Genomic DNA, 21,624 nt, shown 5'->3' with positions numbered 1-21,624 from the left:
GGCCAGGCAGGTGGGGCTGGAGGGAGGTTTCTCTCTCTGGAGGAAAATGGGACGGAGAAAGGCTGAGGAAGACCGTGGAAGGACAGCATCCCACCGTGGGGAAGGCAAAGGGACAGCTGTCCCCCGGTGTAACCCTGTGCTTTATGGTACCCACGGTGGTATCCAGAGCAAAGAGGGGCAGCCAGCCATGGGGCCAGTGTGGCATAAGGGGGCTCTGTTGGCACCACAGCCCCCCAGACCATGGCCTGGCCCTGTCCTGTAGCCTGGCCAAGGGGGAACAGTGTTGTCCTTCCAGCCACTCACCCCGGGGTGCTGCATCCCTTCCCTCACCCCCAGTGGGGTGCACCCATCCTTGCTGGGGCTCTGTGCACACTTGGGAGCCCCCAACTTTTGGGAGGCTTTTTGTGCTTGTCACCTTCCACAGGAGATCCGGAAACACCTCTGCTGAGCTCAGCACTGCTTCTCCTGCCTCAGCTCTCACGGCCCTTTGTCTTCCCAAGGACACCGCCCTGGTCCTCTTGGCAGCACCCTGGAACACTCGGGGACTTTGGGGAGCCCCATCGTGGCTGTGACTGTGCCCCCCAGAGAGAAAACAGAGTGATGGGGCCGCAGAGCTGCAGCCTGGTGCTGTCAGAGGCTCCAGACCCACCTTTCCCCACAAGGGAGGTGTGTCCTGCTCCTAAACCCCCCCCAGATCAAACAGCACCCGGGCACGGTGCTCGGTGGCATTTCTGGTCTGACTGCCCCCGCCAAAGGGCCATCCCTGCCTCCCGAGGTCCCCACGCCGGGGGCTGTCACCTGCGCGGGGATGCTGCCGCCCTCTCCGCCCAAACCCGGTTATCCCTCCCCCAAAACGCCATCCCCTGACCTCGGGGGGCTGCCGCACCCCCACATCCCCTACCCCCCTGCCCGACCCCCCCTCTGCGGGGCCGGGTTGCCGCTAGATGGCACGCGGAGCCCGGCGGAGCCCGGCGGAGGCTCCGCGGGGCGGTGCGGGGCGGAGCGGAGCCGCAGCGCGGGGTGCGCGGAGCGGAGCGGAGCCGAGGGGCCCGGCCATGGGCTCGGCCGGCAGCGGGCAGGGGCGAGGGTAGGGCGGGGGGGACGCGTGCCCCGGTGCCCCCGCCATGCGGCCCCGCGCAGCCCCGCGCCCCGCCCGCTGAGCCCCGCTCGCTGCCGCCCTCGCTGCCGCTGGGGGGGTGCGGGGCCGCCCCCTGCCCGCAACTTTGAACGATGATCACTGTCAACGCGGATGGCAAGATAATGGTCAGAAGATGCCTCGTCACCTTGAGACCCTTTAGGTAAAGTTGGTGTTTCCTTCTGGCCGCTGCCGCCTCGCCCGGCTCCTGCGGGCGGGGAGCGGCCGGCGGGGCGTGCGTGGGGCGGGGGCTGCGGCCGGCCGGGCTCGGGCTCCGTGTGGGGTGTGCGGCTCGAGCCCCGCTGGGGATGGCAGGGCTGCGGGCAGGGCTGCGGGCAGGGATGCGGGCAGGGCTGCGGGCAGGGATGCGGGCAGGGCTGCGGGCAGGTCTGCTCGCGGGGCAGCGTGCGGCTCCTGCAGCTCTCGCTGCCTGCCAGCTCCCGGTTCGCCCCGCCGCCGGTGTCTCTGGGGTTATCGCGGGGCTGCTCGCCGCTGGCTTTTTTGAGAATGGTTCTCGGAGATGTTGGTATTCGGGGGGGGGATTCGGTTCCTCTGGTTTAAGCCTGCTGGTGCAGCTGGGGATTTCGAAACCCACCCTGAGCTGGCACCGGGGCTGGGGTGGATGTCCAAACCTGAACCCCTCCGGCTCCAGCACACCCGTACCCACCCAGTGCTTTTCCCCCTTGCTGTAACTCCCCATTTTCGCTTACATACATTCGCTTCCCTTCTCCAGCCCCTGCTCTCCGGCTTCTTTGATTTACTGGAGATGTGCTTGGGTTGCTCCCGAGCTTGAGACACACGGGAGATGTTGGCATGGTTTTTCCATGGGGAGAGGGACCAAAACCCCTTAGAGATAGCAGCGAACGTGCCGGGGGACGAAGCTCAAGGTGGGGCGAGCCCAGCCCAGCAGTTTCCAGCGCTCCTCGCTGTGTTTGGAGCTCTGGGGTCACCGGAGGGATCTGCTCGCTGCCTTTTTGCTTAGCCCAGGCTACCGCCCGGCGTCGGGAAAAAGGACAGGCTGGGCTTGCACCGCTGGCTTGCTCTCAGGTGTGGAGAGGTTGTCTGCCTCTCCTCGGGAGCTGCTTGGCTCTGCTTGCCTGGAGCGATTTCTGCTGCCCTGGGACTGGGGAACTTGGCCAAGGGGATGCCACAAATCGCTGGCAGAGGTGTGAGGGTTCCCACAGCTCAGGAGTGGAGCAGGGAGTGACTGCGAGAGACACGAGAAGGGCACACTCACCTCGGGGAATGCTCTTTGCCTGGCTGTTTGCTCTCTTAACTGGGTTTGAATTGCACAGTGAGGAAGTGACTGGCTGGAGCATCCCTGTGCCCTGGGCATCACCCCTGAGGCAGGGGGGCCCCATCTCCGGCAGTGACCTGGAGTCAGGGTGGGAGAGCACAGGGAGTGCATTTCAGGGTGATGACAAACTCCCATTAGGGATGAGGATGTGTGTGGATGAGGGGTTTGTGATGGCTGGATGGTCTCTGGTGTCCAGGTGGAGAACTTGCACTGTCCTGGCCATGTGCCCTGGGCTGGCTTCTGCTCTCCAACCAGTGCAGACCAGTATTGGTGCCACTGGAACCAGCAGGGTTACCTTGTTGTTAACAGGCTCTCCCTGTGCAAGAGGAGGAATTCCCAAGAGCCTCTCCTTACTGTCCCACAGTGTCCAGGACCTCTGCACCTCCTCCCTGCTGCTGTCATGCTGCATGTGACCCCCCCCATGCCACAGTCCTGTGTCACCTTGCTCCCAGCCCAGCGTGGGTGAGTGTTGGCACTGCCCAGCTCCATCCTTAACCCCGGTGCAAATCACCTCTGCTCTCCCAACATCAGCACCCCACATCCTCAGCTGCTGTGGGTCAGGGATAACCTCCAGCAGTGGGAGAAGGTCCTGGCACTCAGGATGGGTCCTGTAAATGGGCTCCCTGCTGCTGGCTGGGCAAAGCCTCGCTGCTCAGGGGAATCCCGTGGTGCAATCCCCTGCCTAATGTGGATTGCTGCCATCGGAGGAGAGGTGCCATCGGTAAACAGCACGCAGGAAACCTGATCCTGTGCACCAAAACATTTCATTAACCACCCTCCAGACACGCTTAGCAAAGCAATGCAGAGCCCTGAGCTGGGAGAGCGCCTGCAGAGAGGGAGCAGATCAGTCTGGAAAACCACAGGAATGTCCAAGGGTGGCTCTGACTTCATCCCAGCAGCAAAGGGGGTCTCACTTGTGATGGTGCTGGATCCAGGCAAGAATTCATTGAGGAGCCCTGGTCCAGCTCGCCCAGCTCTTGGCTCTGTAGTTCTGTTTGCCAGCTGGGAACCAAAGCCAGGCTTTCTGTGGGATGTAACAGTGGTCAGTGAGAGTTCACTCTGGTCCCTGCATGGATCACGGTGCCCATGGCTCAGCATCAGTCTGACAGCACCACAACCCTGTTGGGCTCTAAGCAAAAAGTGTTTGAGGGAGAGGAGTAGTTCATTAACCTGACCTCTGCTGGTAGGAATGGTGGCTCAGCTTTTGGGAGTTGAAAACTTGTCTAATAAAAGACGTTTCCTGACTCTGTAGCCTTGGTTTCCCCCTGCACCTGTGTGGGATTCTCCCTGTGGGGGCAGCTGGGTGATATGGCACCATGGGCACAGTCCCAATGTCACATTCCCAGTGTCACAGTCCCATCCTGCTGGGTGCTGCTGGCCTTCCTCCCCCCACCACATCCCAGCTCAGCACTCAGACCCTCTTGGTCACACCCAGCTTTCAGTTCCATGGGCCACAATCCTCCATGACTGGGGCATCACTTCCAATTTTCATTAAAGACTTGAGGAATTTCACTTTCTTTTCTTTTGGGCACTGAGCCAGAGCCCAGAACTGTGAACATTTCAGTTTGGGGAGGATGTGGAGAGGGACTTGGCACCAGAACTGTGCCCGAGTGATTAATTAAACATGACAGGCAAAGCCAGCATGCAGGATAGGTGTTATTTGGTCCTTGGAACTCCAGAGTCACCAGGGAGTTAGGTTTGATTTTAGGGGAGAGGACCCAGTGCATTTGGACCACCTGGGATCTGGTATGTTTTACCTACTTTGTGGTAAATTTGTTTTCTGTATAAGGCGTTTCCACTCAGATGAGTCTGGGCCAGGCAATTTTATTCACCTGGAGAACATCAGCAAAAGTAAAGGAGTTGGGGTTTTCAGGCTGAGAGTCCAGCCCTGCACCATCCCTGCTCCCTGGAGCACTGCTCTGGGCTGGATCCACCAATCTCCCAAGGACAGCAATTCCAGTAAGGCTCCAATTTCTCTCTCTCTCTTTTTTTAAATTTTTTTTTTTTAAGGAAAAAAGCATCTTGCATCTCCCCTACTCACTATGTAATCCAGTCAAAATGAAAAAGGTTTCATTTCCTAGGGAGATGGTAGAGCACAGATCACCTTTGTATCTTTTTCTTCTCTTCCCCTTTTTCTTTCTGCTCAGTGTTTAACGATCCCTCCTTGCCAGACTATAATTATGAAGATTAAAAAGCGTCAACAAGGTCTTGCATAATGATGAAGATATTGTCAATAGGAGGTGTAAGAGCAGGATCAGAGCTGAGTATTTTTTCAGGTGATGCTTTGTTAAAATGCCCCTTGGGGGAGGGGATACCAGGACAGGGCCTTGGGTGGGTTTTGTACCAGGATGTGCTCCCAGGCAGGACCCTGGGGTGCAGGACCTGCCTGGGCTTTGACCTCCTTCAGCTTGCTTGTTCTCCAGCCTGCTGCTGTCCTCTCCTGCCAGGGAAGTGCCATGGCAGACAGCATTCCCTAAGGGCAAATTCAGCCCTCCAAAGCCAAGCTGGGTACAACAATCCCTTCCAGAGTGTTCCTGAGAGCCTTTCCCAGAGCCAGCAGTGCACTGGGCTCAGGCTGTGAAAATGGCAGATAATGCACTAACGTCCCCAGATCACCCCCTCTCCAAGCTATTTATGGGACACCATGCTACTTTGCAGCATCAGGGACGCTCTGCTGCCTCCACAATCACCTCCCTGCTGGAGCTGGACCATGGCTCCCTGCAAACCCTTCTCCCAGGTCTGCTCTGGGGAAGGGCTGAGCTCTGTATCGTGTCTGTGTGCAGAACCCACAGCTCCATGGTTCATCAGCATCTGCTGGGGAGGGGGTGGCTCTGCCCCACTGCTTACTGCTTGTGGGGCTGTGTCTGTAGCCAGGCCTTTAGGGATGGGAGCCTGGATTAGTGAGTGCACAGTGGTTTATGTGTCTTGTAGAAACTGCTTTCCACCCCTCCAGGAGCAGCTCATTCGGAAATAAAGGGACCTGAGCTGGTCCAGGCTGCATGGGGATGTCAGTTTTAGTGATGAACTTCAGCATCCCCTCTCCCAAGTGGGTCAGCTCTGCCAGGTGTGTCAGCTCTGCCAGGAGGATCAGCTCTCCCAGGGGGATCAGCTCTGCCAGGTGGATCAGCTCTGCCAGGTGGGTCAGCTCTCCCAGGGGATCAGCTCTCCCAGGGGATCAGCTCTCCCAGCTGGGTCAGCTCTGCCAGGTGGATCAGCTCTGCCAGGTGGATCAGCTCTCCCAGGGGATCAGCTCTCCCAGGTGGGTCAGCTCTGCCAGGTGGGTTAGCTCTCCCAGCTGGGTCAGCTCTCCCAGGGGATCAGCTCTCCCAGGTGGATCAGCTCTGCCAGGTGGATCAGCTCTCCCAGCTGGGTCAGCTCTCCCAGCTGGGTCAGCTCTCCCAGGTGGTTCAGCTCTCCCAGGGGATCAGCTCTGCCAGGTGGGTCAGCTCTCCCAGGTGGTTCAGCTCTCCCAGGGGATCAGCTCTCCCAGGTGGATCAGCTCTCCCAGCTGGGTCAGCTCTCCCAGGGGATCAGCTCTGCCAGGTGGATCAGCTCTCCCAGGGGATCAGCTCTCCCAGCTGGATCAGCTCTCCCAGGTGGGTCAGCTCTCCCAGGCCAGCTCTGGTCTGGCTGCCAGGGAGGGTTTGTGCTGGTGCTGAGTGTGCTGCTGGCAGAGCTCATTAGTGCTGACAAGCCCAGGGTGTTGCTTTTCCCCTTGATTAGGTGGGAGGTGAGAAGGGGATGGGGAGCTGTGCTGCTTGTCCAGAGCCCAGGGACGGGGCAGGGCTGATCCATGGGGATGTGCAGGAGTTCTCTGCTGTGAGCAAGGCTGATCCTCCTCGGAGCAGGCAAAACAAACCCTTTGTTCTTGAGCTGGCTGCTGCTGAGAGTGAGGCTGCCCTGGATCTGGGCCTCAGGTGTGTGCTGTCTGTGTGACAGCAGCGTCAGAGCTGCCTGGATGGAGGTAGGGAGCTCGTGGGATCCCCTGTAAGTGCCGTGCCTTGCCCAGGAGTCTCTCCAGGCAAGGAAAGCCTGGCTGTGCTGGCTGGGACAGTAAGGAGTTGCTCTGGGAGCTCCTCCACTAGATCTCCCAGGGGAAGCCCAGCCCTTCTTGAGCTGCTTGACCCGGTACTTGAGCTCTCCACAACATCTCCAGTCACTAACGAGGGCTTTGAAGCAGGTCACTTTATTTGTTAGCCCTTTCCAGCAGCAGATAATTGCACTGCTGGCGTGCTGTAGCCCAGAGTTGAAGGCTGGTTCTTACTCCTCTGCCTTTTAGCTGTGTAGGAATGCTTAGGTGGAGGGCTGGGGGCTCCTCTGCATCTGGAAAAGCCTGGGTGGCTGTGCTGTGGCTGTGTGCAGCTCCTGAGCCCTGTGGAGGATGCTGTGAGCTTGCAAAGGAGAGCTGCAGGCTTCCTGCCCTCTGTGGTTTGCTTCCCTTTGGCTCAGGGATGCTGAGAGGCAGCGATGCCAGGGCACCCTGAGGGCTTCCTCCGCTCCCTGTCCCACACAGGATTTTCCTGTTGGAAGACAAACCTGTTGTTTCTCGAGGCTGGCTTGGGGTTGTCTTTTCTCTTTCTCCTCGAGATTTCCCCTGGGTTTGGTGGCTGAGCTCACGGTGCTGCTCCGGGAGCTGTCACACTGACACCTGGCAGTGGCTCTGCCAGGGCTTTTCCCTGTGGCTGCTGGAGGCTGCTGCACCTCCAGGGAGTCCTGGGGATGATGGCAGCGTCTCTGAGCAGTGGAAGGAGGCCAGACATCCATCCCTTGGCTCAGAGCACTCTGCTGTACACTCCCTGGTGCACAACGGCCAGGCTGGCACTGAGCTCTTGTCTTCAGCCCTTCCACCCCCAAAAGAGGGACTGGCCTGAACTTGGGTTGAGCAGGAGCAGGGCTGGGAGCTCCTGCCCCTCCTGGAGGTGACATCCTACCCAGTGTGTCCCCTGGGAGCCACTTCCCCCCCAGCCCCGTGAACAAAGCAGTGATGGGGTGGCCCCAGGCCACATGAGTGCTACCCTGCAGGTCCCTCCTTGTCCCGTTGTGCACAGGGGACACAATGGCAATGCCAGTGGCCAAGTTACGGGGGGAACAAAAGGCTTTGTATAAAAAACTAAAAGGGTTTTTTTTTAGCTCCTTTGGGAGGAAGGGAAGGTAAAGGTCTCTCTTTGCTCCTCTGTCCCAGAGGAACACAGGTATTGTTTATTGTAGTGGTTCCTGTGGTCTGGGTTGTTGGGCTGGACCTGGTGGAGCATCACAGGACAGCTGTGGTCTGGCTCAGCTTCCCCGCTGAAGATGCAAATCCACCACTGCCCCTTGAGTGCAGTGGAGGATTCCTCAAGGCCTGTCTGTTGGAGAGGCTGCTGGGATGTCAGAGGGGGTTTTCAGGCAAAAGCCCCCTGCTCAGTGCCAGGGTTTGTGTCCTGGGCTCTTTGTGAAGCACACGAGGGTCTGGCGTGGCTGGGGTAAGGCACTGGTGGGGCTGGGGCTGCACAGATGCTCCCTGCCAGGGCTGGGTGGGGTGGTGGGCCACAGGGATGGAGCTGGGATTGTTCCAGACACCTAAAGCCTCTCCTGCTGCTGTGCAAGGGGATTACCCCAGGGGCATGGGGTGGTGGGGCTGGTCCAGCAGGGAGGAGCTGGCTCCTCATCACACCTTGCTCCAGCTCTGATTTCTTTCCTGCAGGATTTTCGTGCTGGGCATTGGATTTTTCACCCTGTGCTTCCTGATGACATCCCTGGGAGGGCAGTTCTCAGCCAAGCGCCTGGGGGACTCCCCCTTCACCATCCGCACCGAAGGTGAGCACGGCTCCGAGCCCAGCCTGGCCCACTGTCTTGGTTTGAACAGACAGGTGTCTGCTAAGGAGGGCAGGAACCTCCCTTGAAATGGAAAATGCAAACCCCCTCCCTCTGAATTATTATAATTTTGAAATTAAGAGACTCTCAGGCAAAGATATGGGAGTAGGAAAAGAAACAGCTCTTTACTAGGAAAATTAAAAATACAAATGCAATAGTACATACAACAAAAAAAGAGAAAACAAGCCACTGCCAGAGTCAGAGCAGGCCCTGGCAGCCTGTGGGTCAGGGTGGTGGCAGCAGTCCCATCCCATGGTGGCTCAGCCCTCCTGCAGTGCCAGCTGTGCTTCTGCTGGAGCAGGGATCCTGCACAAGGCTGGAGTTTTCCTCTGAAACTCCAGGGCTGGTGGGGATGGGCCTGGGCTTCCTCTGGGAATGCAGTGGGGAAGAAAGCTGCTCCTCCGGGAACGCAGTGGGCAAAGGCTGCTGTGGTGCTGCAGGAGTCAGATTGGATCCAGGTAGGAATGCTTGGCTCCTCCCCTGGGCAGAGCCTCTCCCCATGGATGATGGAATTTTCTCAGCCATGCAGGGACACTCACTGGCCATGAACAGCAGAGATCTCCTGGAGGGAGGGTTGGGTGTGGGAGAGATAAAGCAAACTGCCCAGTGAACAGAGGATAACTGCCCCACCTCTGACAGATGGGAATAGAACACACACCCCTATTTCCAACCTAAGATCCTCATGTGGTGCCCCTACCAGCACGGTCCAGCTTTCTGATGAGTGGCAGGGATGCAGGAGGAAGGTGCTTGGATCTTCCATTCCCATGGGTCCTTCCTGGCCCTTTTTGGGATTTTCAGGATGGCTCAGGGTCCTTTGGCCTCTCTTGCCACGTGTGGCTCTGCCGTGTGGCTCAAACCCAGCTGTGCTCGCATCCAGAGATGTGACAGGTGGGGATGAGTGCTGGGGCGTGGACGCTGCCCCTGGCTTACAGCAGAAAAGGGGGAAGCAGCGGGATCAGAGCCTCAGCTGGCAGCGGTGTGGGTTGTGTGGGCTGCCCCTGGTCTGACGTGTGGAGGATCTGGCTCAGGTGCTTGGAGGTCTCAGTGGGTTTGGGCACTTGTGGTCTGCAGGGAGTGGGAATTGCTCCTTAGGGAAGGAAAAATAAAAAGCCTTTGTGGTTTTATGCAGGTACTGAAATGTAGAGAGAAATAGTCTCATTTTTAGCAAGTGTGTATTATGCTGCATTTAACACCTCTTTTGGCGAGACACGACGTCAGCTCAGGAGACACTTCTGTGGTGGGACAGTCATGGCCTGCCCCTGCTCTGGGAGGACACTGCTGCCATGGATTGAGCTTGCCCTGACTTTTTCTCTTGAGATTCCAGTCAGATGAAATGCACAGAGGGATCTGCCCAGCTTGAGCTCCCCTGAGCAGTGTGAGATAGGCTTGGTCAGGCCACTGTGGTCTTCTCCTTCTCTGTACCAAAGCCATGGAAGGATCTGATCTCCACAGCCTCACCTAGGATGTGATTTTGGAGCATTAAATCTGTTTCTTGAGATGCTGGAGGAAATTCCAGCTGCTTCCCTACAGGAGGAGAGGGATAAAGTGGTGGTTTCCAGAAGCTGGGTGGTGTTAAACCGCTTAGTTGGCTTTCCAAGATTGGATTTGCAGCCTGTGGCAGCTGGATCTGTGTTCTCCCTGTGGATGGAGGACACGGTGGCTGATGTTTCTCCCCCTCTGCTCCCCTAACTGTTCCCATCACCAGCTCCCTTAAAGCCCTTTCCTGAGGACTGGTGTTTTCCTGGTGGCCTCAGCCTGGAGCTGGTGGCAGGGTCAGAGCTTTTCAGTGTTTCTGCACTTGGGCAGGGTACGTGTCCCCGTGGGGAAGGTGTGCTTTATGTTCCTTTCCCCAAGCCAAGCACTTGGCTGGTGAGTGAAGTCTGGTTTGAGGGGATTTCTTCCTTCTTGGGATAAGAAGCAGCACAAGGAGAGTGGGCAGAAGCCCCCAGACCAGCACCTTCTCCAGAGCTTCTCTATACCTGGCTTTTGAGGAGATGGGTTCTGAAAAGATTGCTGAGTTTGAAATGAAAGCTGTCACTGTTACAGCTGCCCTGTGGCCCAGAGGACCCCCAGAGTTCCAGAAAAGTTTGTAGAGAACTGAAAGAAAGGCAGAGACACTGATGAGCTGTGGGGCCAGCTGGGGTGTGGCACAGGTTGTGCTGCAAAGAGCAGCAAAGGTTTCCAGAAACCTGCAGAAGCAGCTGGGGTCACCCCAGAGGGCTCTAAAGTTGGGATGAAATAATGGAAACCATTACTCAGCTCTTCACCCCCTTTCTGGATGCCTTGGAGTGGCTTTTCCCATCCTTATCCTTAATTTAACCCAGACCTTTGAATGCACTGACTGCATCCTTGCCTGTCTTGTTTCCTGGGAGCAGTGTCATCAGAGCCCTGGAGCTGCGTCAAAACAAATCTCCTTTTTCAGGCCCTACACCTCAAATCCTCCACATTGAGGGGTTCAGGTGATTAAATCAAGGTGTGTAAACGGGTTCACCCTCTTGCCTGACCCTCTTTGGCTCTGCTGAGGGCTGTGAGCCTTGCTGTTGGGAGAGATGCTGCTTTGCTCCGAGGTGGTGCAGGTTGAATGTTGCTTCTGGTAATGCCTGACTGGTCTCATTCAAAGAAGAAAAGAAGTAAATTATAACCTGGGTCCTCTAATTTTTCAAGGTTTTGGTCTCTTAGCTTTCTAAATGGGTAAGGCAAATCCTGCTTTGTTTGAAAGCTCAAAAATTCGATGCAAATCCATTTTTTTTCCCTATATTCAGTGGCTTTGCCAAACAAACTATTGCTTCCAGATGAATTGCTGCACATTTGGCTGTTGTTGTGCTTCTTATTGGGGAAGATGAGCTTCATTCATGGCCTCACACACTAGTTGTAAACATAAAGCATCCTCTCTCCTGTCTCTGGAGGAAGGTTGTGTTCATTGTCCCCAAAGCTTGGCAGGCACAGCCTGAGAGGCTTTTTCTCGCTTTTTAACACCTGGTTCAGGTTTTGGGGTTCAGCCTTTCCTGTTACACTGGTTTGTAGGGACTGGCTGTGCCCCAGGGTGATGTAGCTGTTCCCAGGTGTGCGTAAGCCCCAAAGCAGAGTGGGACCAAGGTTCAAGGAATGTGCTGGCCAGGAGCTGGCCAATGTCACCACAGACCTCCCTTTGTCACCTGGGAAAGGCTGTGACTGTTGGGGGGAGGATCTGATGGTGGAAGAACCAGCTATCCCACCCATGGCAAAGGCAGGAAGGGTGATGGATCCTGGGCAGCCTCCCTGGGAAATGGGGAGTCACAGCCTCTGGGGAGATGGGAAACTCCATCCCTGCAGACTCTGAGAGCACACCCAGCTGAGGTGAGGCTGTGGGCAGGGCTGACCCCTCTGCTTGGAGCAGGAGGCTGAGGAGGGCACCCAGAGGGCTCTCCTGGCTGAGGGGAGGTGCAGCTCACGTGGAGTGAACATCCACATGGGGAGGGAGGGAGCAGGAGTGGATGTGCCGCTTATTAGCGCTGTGAAGTCTCCAAAGGTCTGTTTGAATAACAAACTGGCATTTAATTAACATGTGTTCTGGATCCCAGGGAAGCCCAGGAAATATTCCTGGCAGTTATGGTGGCTGTTAAGCACACAGTGCTGGGCTGGAGGCGAGCTCAGAGGAGCAGGTTAATTGTGCTGGGCTGATGAGCTCTTGGTGTGATGAAGAATGGGAATCTGCTCAGGTTCATGGCCAGTGACCTGGGGAAGAGTTCCTGGGGTGTGGCCCCAGGTTTGCCATGCCCAGGCCGGAGTGTTTCCCAGGAATGGGCTCCTGGTGGGGAAGGAGCCTGGTCCCTGCTGCTGTTCCCTGCTCCACCTGGACTCCTGGAAGGGCCCTTTGGAGCATTATTCATTAACTGATGGATGTTGCAGGGAAGCTGCCAACATGCTCCTCCACACGCTCTGGGCTGGGCTGCCCTGCAGTGCAGCTGGGGTAGAAATGGGGTGGGCTTGTGGTGAGTGAGTGTCAGCTCCTGCAGTCCTTCCTGGGGCTGATCCCAGCTTTTGTGGCTGTTTGTGCTGCTCCTTGCTCCTACGTGTCCTGCCAGACCCAGCTGTGCAGGGGAAGCTGCCCCTGCCCTTCAGTGCCTGCGGCGTTGGGGTGGCTGCAGAGAGCTGGGGGATGTCAAAAAATCATTTGCTATAAAATCATCTGCATCCAAAAAATCCTTTGGGTTGTGGATGAATGCTGAAGTTCATGGTCCCTGGTGCAGTGTAGGCTGGGGCTGTTCCTCTTTCTCCCTGAGTGACCTGCCCAGCCCAGCCGTGAGCCTGAGCTATTGCAGTCCAAAGGGAGACATGAAAATGCCCCAGCCCTGCCCAGAGCTTTCCCGGCTCCTGAAGTGTGCGAGCAGCCAATCATAACCAAAATAAACATAGATGTGAGGCAGGAGCATGAACAGGAGAAATGGATAATGTCACAGTCCAGAAGTTAATCCCATTTAAAATTTGATTTTTTGTATGTGAATACCTTTCTCGGAGGTTCTCTCCAAAAGCCAAGTTTCTTGGTGTGTGCCAGAAATCATTCCTCAGATGGATTCTCTGCTTGGTGATTCGCTGCAGCAGAGGCTTTGCATCTTAACAATAAATAAGAAAAGCTCTTCTGAAATGCAAGTTATTTTATCCTAATCCACTGCTGTCAAGTAAACACAGACAAAGGTTCCTTTGTTTTGAAATGGCCACTGAAAGAATTTATTCTGCAAACAAAGATGTAGATAGAAAAGGGAAACAGAGAAGTCTATAAATTTTGAATGTGGGAGATGCTTTGGGAAGGGCTCTAGACTCAGGAGATTGAGTTTTCTGTGCCCTCTTCTCTCCTCTCATTTAGAATTTAATATGTTTGATGATCCCTTTTTCCCCCCAAGCATCTTTCTTGCAGTTGTTTTACTGCTGGAGTCAGGGGGCAGGAGGCTGCTGCTGAAAAAGCACCAAGTTCTGTAATCATGGTGCTGGGGAGGATTTGGCTTTGGTTCCTCAGCCCGTGGCTGTGCCCCAGGCTGGATTTGGTGGGATGTACATCCCGCTGGTGGAGCTTGCTGCTGCAGGGGATTAGCCAGGGAAAATAGGTTATTAAATGTTAAAACGTGATTAGATGTGGCTGGAATATTGCCTGCAACTGCTGTAGCTGGTTCAAAGAATCAAAAGCCTTTGGATTCCTCTTGCTGTTGATTCCTGCAGGGTTTGGTATGAGTTGCTGGAGGAATTGGCTGCAAACCCAGGGGAGGTGTAGGACAGGTCCAGAAAGGGCTGGAGCAGAGCTCTGCCCTCGTGCTGGGCGGCTGCTTCCCGCAAGAGGGGCCTGATTTGATTTCAGCTGACCTTGCTGGGACTTTGACAGAAGCATTTGAAGTGGTTCACAGGTATCTCTGTGCCTGGGGTCACTGCTGCAGCAGCGGTTCTGGTGCTGAGGTCCTGGAATCCTGCTGCTTTTGGGAAGTGGGGGTTTGCTGAGCGGCTGGAGTTGTGTGCTTGCTGTTCCCATAACTGTTTTTTCAATTTGTTTTTAAGTGTTTCCTGCTGCTCAACTGCAGAGATCAACACCTGCCTTTTCCCACCCCAGCATCTCCAGCTGGTTTCCTGTGGCTGACCACAACTGGGCTCCTGTGCTGTGTTTCCTCCACCGCTTTGGGAGCAGGATGGGTGGGAATGGGATGAAGGAAGGACAAGGGTGGGGGAGAGATGATTTTAGAGCACAAGTTGGAAAATGGAAGCAAGGAGAGGTGAAGCTCCGCCTCTGCAAGGCTGTTGCACTTTGTCCTGGGTTGCTGAGATGTGTTTTGGGGTCTGATCTCGGGGCTGCAGGATATGGACCCTGATGGGGTGATAACCAGCTTGTGGGCTAGAACAGGGGTTTTCCCAGTCCTACAGCACTGGGACATTGCAGCTGGGCAATGGTAACTCAACCTCGAATCTGCCTGGAGGTGGGCAGTGCAGCAGCCCCTGCAGGGACTTCCTGTGGTCTGTGATCCAGCAGAATTGCAGGTCACCAGAGAACAGCTTCTGCTGCAAAAATATCTGGTCATTTACATTCATTTTGGAGGGAATAAAAATAAATGTGGAAAAGAAAAGAAATGTGCAAGCCTGCCCTTGCTGGCTTGGGGTGTCTTGTCCCACATGCAGACCATGGGGAAGCTGAGCACTGGGGCTTGCTTGTGGTGTCAGAGTGGCTCTGGTTTGTCACATTGGGCTACAGGACTCAGGAGAGATCCAGAGCCAACAGCCAAGGCATGTTGTGCTGGAGATGGTGTGTAATGTCACCTGGCAGGAATCCTGCCCTGTTCTTCTCAAATCCTTTCAGCTCCTGGAGTGCTCTGCCTCTCCTGCTGCTGTTGCTTGCTCCAGTTCCTGGAGTCTCACCTGCTAAAATGATTTCTTCCATCAGTGAACACAGAAGAGGAGAGAGGGAGATGTTTAGGGCTGTGCAGCACAGCTGTGAGCTTTGGTGTTTGTGGCTTCTCTTTCTCTCCAGAGCAGGGATGTTGTGGAGGGGTGGGAATTGTGCTGCAGATGATAATGCTGAAGGTTGCTCGGGGTTTTGTAGGGCATTTTCACCATTTCAGAGGCACAGCACCGTGAAGCAACGGGATCTCATTTCAATGCCTTGGATTACTCCCTGAGGAGCGGAGCAGAGAGGCCAAATAGAAATGTGAGAACCTACATGATCTCCTCAGAGGGGTCCTTTGCTCCTGCTCCCAGCTCTGTTGCTTTTCCTTCTGCTCCAACAGCGTCCCAGCTGGGTTAACATGGCCAGGTAACATCACCATTTGTCCTCACAGAGGATGCAGAAAGGTCAAGCTCGGATTTGTTAACGATCAGAGTGAGCTTGAGTAACTCTGTTATCCCCCCTCGCAGTCAGCTGTGCCGGGAGGGCAGGAGGAGGAGGAGGAGGAGGTCTGTCCATGATCCTGACCCCCTGTGTACTCTCGTTGTGAGGGCTGACAGCAGAGGAGGGCACAGCTCAGTTCAGCTCCATCCTGGCTGCACTGAGATGCTGCTCAGCCCAAGAGAGCTTTAAAATAAAACACAGATGTGTTCACCCTCCCTCTCCCTTGGGAAAGGTAATTTTCAGGACCCATTTGCAAATTTGGGTCGCTGCCACTTGTGACAGATCCCAGTCAGCTTCTGGGCAGAGCACACAGTTCATCTGACAGGAGCTTGGGTTGGGCAGAATACCCAAAAGTTGCTTTGTGGCTTTGGGAATCCCTTTTCTTACCTGCTCTGGCTAGGGAGAGCACCCGGCAGAGAGGGCTTGGGCTGCTGCCTCCTTGAGACGGCCCACAGACGTGTGGTTCCAGGGATGTTCGTGTTCCCTTTGCTTTTAAGAAGTCATGTGAGTTATAAATTTATATCTTGCTGCCTGTAACGCTCAGCGGAGGCGACAGGAGAACCAGTTGTGAAGACTCGTGTAAGCAAGTGACAGTGACAGGGGAGGGAGGGAGCTGGGCGGGCTCTGCTCAGCAAACGGGGCACTAATTATTCCCAGTTTCTTCCTGAGTGAGTTATAACCCTCTCCCGGGCTGCTGGTGTCATGTTTTGATGTTGTCTGCTGAGCAGCCCTGGATAACCGCAGCGCTCATGAGCAGCTTGTCAGGATCAGCGGATGCTGCTCCAGGAGGAGGATGAGACTCTTCTCAGGGCCTGAATCCAGAGTTTGCTTAGGTAAAACTCCCTCAAAAGACAGCAGGTTCCCCTCTTGTGGGAAATGAATTTGTAGAAAATGTTTAGAACTCGATAGAAGGTTTATATAGCGTGTATTTGTATATAAATTTTAAGATAACAAATGTTATGGAATAGGATAAATATTGTTAAGCGTATTAAGAGTAACATTATTGTTAGTGTTTTTTAAACACCTCTCAGCTACTCCATCTCTAAAAAAAAACCAAAAAAACCTTAATCCAGCATGCTCTCCCATCCCCTCTCTCTGCCCTGCCTGTGGGGTTGTTATCCAGGCTGTTTTCCCAGGTGCCAGGTGTGGGTCTGAGTGTGGTGTCACCTCCTCAGCACCAGCTGGGACCTGCAGATCCTGCACATCCTCAGTGCTTCATTTTCCTGCTGCTGCATGCAGAGCTGAATTAGACTCTCCTGGAGCCTGTGGGTGCCAGCCAGGGGGAAGCCATGTGGAGGAGCGTGCTGGGCAGCTCTTCACTGCTTGGGGCTCACTTCCAGCCTCTCTGCATCCGTCCCTTCCAAAGCCACTCCATGAATCTCGGAGGCTGGAGCAGCCAGCTGATGCTGGAAGAAGTTGTCTGCTTGGTGCCAAGTGGAGCTGGCTGGCTCTGGGAGCATCTCCTTGGTGAGGAGCTTTGCTGGGAGCTGATGGGTTTTTGATTTCTCCTGGAGCAGCAGGGTTGGCTCTCGAGCTCCCCTGGAAATGCTGAGCTCGACACCATTCTCCTCCTTCCTTGTCCAAGCATTGGTGGGGAGAAAGGAGTTAGGGGAGACACCAAAGCCGGGCAGAGCCCAGCTGCAGGGTGAGGGCTTTCTGCCCCAAACATTGCCTTCTGCCAGCTCCTGCTGGATGCTCAACTGCCCCAAGGGCTCTTTGAGCAGGTGACACAACACCCACGAGTGCCATCAGCGTCACCGTGCTGGGGTTTCACCCCCATGGCCAACACAGGGGTGTCCTTAATCTGCATTTTTTTGGGAGCAGACCATTGTTTTTCCTGGGTGGAGAAAAGTTCTGTGATGGCTGCCCGGGGAGGTGGTGGAGTCACCATCCCTGGGTGTGTTTAAAACAGCCTGGATGTGGCACTGGGTGCCAGGGTTGAGCTGAGGTGTTGGGGTTGGGTTGGACTCGATGATCTTGAAGGTCTCTTCCAACCCAGAGATTCTGTGGAAATGAGGGTTGATTAAAAGCATGTGGCCTCTCCTCCTTCTGCTGGTGTCCCAAGCTCTGCATCCAGTGTTAGGTGCCCTGTGCTCCCATCCTTGACCAACTCGTGGAAAGGGAGTTTAAAATGGAGGTGTAAAACTTTACTGCCCTTATTAAATTAGTGCTGCGGGCAGAGAAATGAGAGCCATTGAAATAATGAAAATAAAGGCATCCCTGGGGCTTCACATGACACTGGAGGTTCCTGCCCACTTCTGTGGGGATGTGCTGGGGGAGCAAAATGCAGACTGGTGCTTTGCAGGGCACAGAGGGGTAAAGAGAAGTGTCAGGGCTGCTGTTGTAGTGGTTAAGGCTTAATTCGCCCTGGGAAAATGTCTCTTCCTGAAGAAGTGCCTGTTTCATGCAATTACTGCTCAGAATTGAACGCCTGCAGGCTTAAAGAGAAGAAAAAAAAAATTATGCCACCAAACTTACTGGAAAATGGAAGTGTGAATTCACACATCTTGAAGTGGGGCAGTGATGAGGACCTCGGAGCAGGGATGTGTGCTGGCCCCTTCCCTGCTGGCCCTGTGTCGGAGGAGGCGAGAGAAGCTTCCTGCTGCCCTGGCACTCTGTTATCTCCATAAGCAGGGACACCCAGGGAATGATTAAATCAATTAATTGATTTTCTATAGCTCATAAGGAAGTCAAATGGCATTTCCATCAACTTGTGATGAGCCAACACCCCACCATGGCCAGGAGGAATGTTAATGGCTCTTTATGCTTTTATTACCCCTTTTCACTCCTAAATCAAAATTCATCCTGAGCCTGGGAGGCAGCAGGTACTTCAGAAAATAAAACTAGCACAGTGGGAACCATAGCAGCCTCTGTAAAAGCTGGGTTTTCCCATTGATTTATTTGTTTCTCTGGCTTAAACGAGAGAGCAGGGCTCAGTTCAGCTTGAGAAGAGATTAGCTGAGGCTCATCCTGCAGCTCTGCCAATGCCCCCCAGCTCTGGGAGCCTGATTTGGGCTCTGCTGCTGCTTGGAGGAGTCGGCACCTGGGCTCGCTGGAGATTGATGGGTTTGGAGGAAGGTATGATTTATTTGCCCCTGGAAGCAAAGTGGCAGGATGCCCAACACTGTTTGGCCAATCTTCTTGGCTGAAGGAGAAAGGGTGATCGTTTTAGAAGTGGTAAATGAGTGAGTTCTGCTGTTCCTGAAGCTGAACCTTTCGGGGCAGCCGTGAGTGTGGCTGTGGGCTGGATGTGCAGGGCTGGAGGGTTGATGGGGGTGCTGAGCCTCCTGGAACCTTCCACTGGCTGGTCTTGGGCTGTGCGAGTGCTGGGTGCCATCCTTGCTTTCCTGCAATCCATGGGGCACTGGCTCCTGGCAGTACAGTTGTCCCTGGATGAGCAATGGGGAGCATCAGGAGGAGAGCCAGGTGAGATAAGTGCTGGTGCCCTTGGAGAGATGCCTCTTGTCAACACCAAGAACCCACACGAAGGTTGGTCCCTGGCTCGTGGGTCTGTGGAGTCACTCTGGGGTTGTCCCTGTCCTGTGGGACCTGTGTGTGCTGCTTTTCACCTGAAACTGGGGGTCTCAGCTGCAAGTCCAGGGTCCAGTTTGCCCCCAGTCCCAAGAGCATCCACCCCAGTGTGGGGTCCAGTCATGCCCCAGGAGCTCTGGTGTCCTTTGGGCTTTGCTACAGCAGCTGCCCTTCATCCATCCCTGTGCTGGAGCCCTTGTGTTTTAGGAAGCAATTTAAAATCAATGTTAATATTGTAATTTGGAAGCCTGTCCTGCAGTGCGAGGTGTTTGAAGTGCTGCAGAACAGCTTAAAATGCAATTTAAAATAGTGCTGGCTGGCAATAGAGAAGCAACTAAAAACTCCCTGCTGCTGCTTTTTTAGAAGAAAAAGTGAAAGGGGGGGTGAGAAGGAGGAAGAAAGATGCGTTAAAAGTTATATTAAAACAAATAAAAGCTGAACTGCAGCTTGCGTTGGGGTTGTGTGTGTTCATCTCTCCTTCCCCAGCTTCCCAACTCTCCCCTTCTCTGGGGGCTGTGGGGGAGAGGAGATGATCCAGCTGCCTTCACCTGCAGGGATGGCTCATGGCAGGGCTCCTGGGACTGTCCCCGTGTCCCAGAGGGGACATGAGGTCTCTGGTGTGTGTATGGCAGGGTAAGAGTCAATAAAGGTTGGGGAGAACAGCCCTGGGCTTTCCCTTGCAGCAATGAAACGCTCCTGGACAGGGAGTGTGTTTGTATTGTTCATTTTCCTGCTTTTTCTTATTTGTATGGAAATAGGGAGCAGACATGTTTGGGTGGAGCTGCAGGCTGCTCCTAAATGCTTTCCTTTGGGATGGGAGGGACAGAGGAGCTGCAGGGGTGGAAAAGCATCAGGACCCACTTGTGCAGGCTCACTTCGGAGTCCTGCAGCTGAGGGAGGGAGGAAGGAGACCCCAGAGCCAGCAGGGCTGGGACAGGGACACCTTGGGGTGGTTTCCTCCTCCAGGAAACCTCCTGGGGCATCATGCCAGCCGGAGAACCCGCAGTGTGAGGGGCAGGGGCTGCGGGAGGGGAGCAGAGCTGCAGCTCGTTGCTGCTGAAGCTGTTGGCTGTGCATCCCAAGGATGGCTTTGCCGTTGTTACAGATGAGTAATGAGGTGGTTGGCTCTCACAATTCAGGGGTAAATGGTATGTATATGTTAAGAGAAGTTTTGTAGATGTATAGTTACGTTACTGTGATATGTCCTCACCCCTTGTATTGTTATCATGGGATGGCCTTGGTAGTTGGGGCATTTGGGGAGGGTTGGCTTGTTGCTTTGGTAACACCTGAGCTCCAACCAAGGTGTAAAAAAGTGATCTCCACCCCTGGACAGCAAGGAAGGAGTCACTGACAGGAGTCCTAGAGATATAAAACGGGGAGCATGTATTTTGAAGAGGAGCACCTGGCTGGTAGTCATGGGGACTCCCAGTGCTGTAATTTTTCCTTATTTAGTCCTTTTGTTGTTGTTTTTGTTATAGTTTAATAAAATCTTAAAAAGTGAGCAAACATTTTTCACACTGTAACAGTCTGGGAGCGGGATGGGCAGAGCAGTGCCTGGCTGTAGGGTTGGCATGAGGCCTCCAGGAGAGATTTTTGGGGCTGAACTGGGTTATTTCCCACTGCTGGTGCTGCTTTGGGCAGCAGGGCACAGCTGGGTCTGGCTCTCAGCAGGGAACTCCCGCAGCTCATTTGTCCCCTGGTGCTGCGGGGGGCTGCAGGAAGGCAGGGGCTCTGAGCCCAGGGAAGGGTTGCAATTGCTGCTGTGACACGGCTGCACCTGCAGAGCCCTGGGTTGGGTTGTTGGAAGGGCACAGAGGGTCTGACAGGCTCTGCCTGCCCAGGGATGCAGGGAGAGGGAGGGAAAACACCCCGAGGCTGCCCATTGCCACAGCAGTGCAACAGGGGAGGCATAAATCCAGGAGTAGGTGAGAGCAGGCAGGTGGGACATAATCTACTTTACCAGGCAGTGACTTAAGGCTGCTTAATTTGGCTGATTAGCAGGGAGCTGCTTCGCTGCCGGCGCTTCCAGGGCTTGGCAGCAGATCGATGGTGCAGCTGGAGCTCTGCTGAAGTGTCCACTTCACCAGCAGCCCCTGAGCTCCTTCACGGGCACCTCCAGCTGCGTGGCAGCTCCCTGTGGGCCTCCTGGTGCTCTCTTCCTTTGGGACACTGGCTAAGCAGGTCTGTATTTTCTCTGTATAACTTAAATTAGTAAATCTGGAGCAGTTTAACGGCAGATGTGGGTGGATTTGCTGGCAGCAATAACTGGCTGGGAGCCCATGCTGGGGAATGGGTGCCCTTAAGGGGTGCAGCCACCCTGAGGGACATTGTCCATCCCTGGAGCAGCTTCCCCAAGGGGATGGAGACAGGAGGGGGCCATTGGTGCCAACCTGAGCCTGGCCTTGGGCTCTCTTGTTTCCAGTTAGAGCTGGGTCTCTGTGCTGTGATTGCAATGGATTATGTGTCAGAGTTAGTCCTTGGCTAGTTGGCTCTTTGGTCTTTTAATCTGCTTGAATCAAAATCGATTGTGAAAGTAAATAGAGGAACATCAGAGGGGCAGGCAATCGAAGGGCTGGGGCTCTGCTCCCTGGGAACGTGCCAGGGTGAGTGCCCTCTCGGGAGGATGGGATCCCCAGGACAGCCCTGGGTACCACCCCGAGGAGCTGGGCATGAGGTCTGGGTCTGCCTCAGCCCCACTGGAGATTCTCTGGTTTCCTCTGCAGTAAATCTTTCAAGACTGTGCTGCCTTTTTGAGGGGTTTAAGTAGCCTGGAGTCATCCTTTAAAGGAGAAAACCACAGCAAATGATGCTTTAGATAGAAATTAATTCAGCTGGTATTTTCAATGGACATAGGTAATATCTCACTCTGTCTGAGCTCCAGTGCCAGCAGGGGATTTGCTGTTGTGGGATGGCCAGGCAGGGCTGTGACAGGGAAGGGACCAACAGCCAAGCAGCCAGGTTCTGGAT

At 54.8% G+C, this 21,624-nt stretch overlaps 1 protein-coding gene across 2 annotated transcripts in view; it reads left to right on the top strand.

Moving 5' to 3' along the window:
- Positions 1–1,041: 1,041 nt before the first annotated feature.
- The window catches only part of MGAT5B (alpha-1,6-mannosylglycoprotein 6-beta-N-acetylglucosaminyltransferase B), a 68,035-nt gene continuing 47,452 nt past the window's right edge, over positions 1,042–21,624 (top strand). For both annotated transcript variants that reach the window (XM_068209441.1, XM_068209440.1), the window contains exons 1-2: positions 1,042–1,298; positions 8,116–8,228. In XM_068209441.1, coding sequence (XP_068065542.1) covers positions 1,231–1,298; positions 8,116–8,228 — 181 coding nt within the window. In that variant the 5' untranslated portion in view covers positions 1,042–1,230. The remainder of the gene's footprint in view (positions 1,299–8,115; positions 8,229–21,624) is intronic.

The sequence above is a fragment of the Anomalospiza imberbis genome, chromosome 19 (assembly GCF_031753505.1).
Source record: "Anomalospiza imberbis isolate Cuckoo-Finch-1a 21T00152 chromosome 19, ASM3175350v1, whole genome shotgun sequence".
In the NCBI taxonomy this organism is placed as follows: Eukaryota; Metazoa; Chordata; class Aves; order Passeriformes; family Viduidae; genus Anomalospiza; species Anomalospiza imberbis.
Note: the sequence above shows the minus strand (reverse complement) of the source record. Positions and strands in the feature narration are given on the sequence as shown.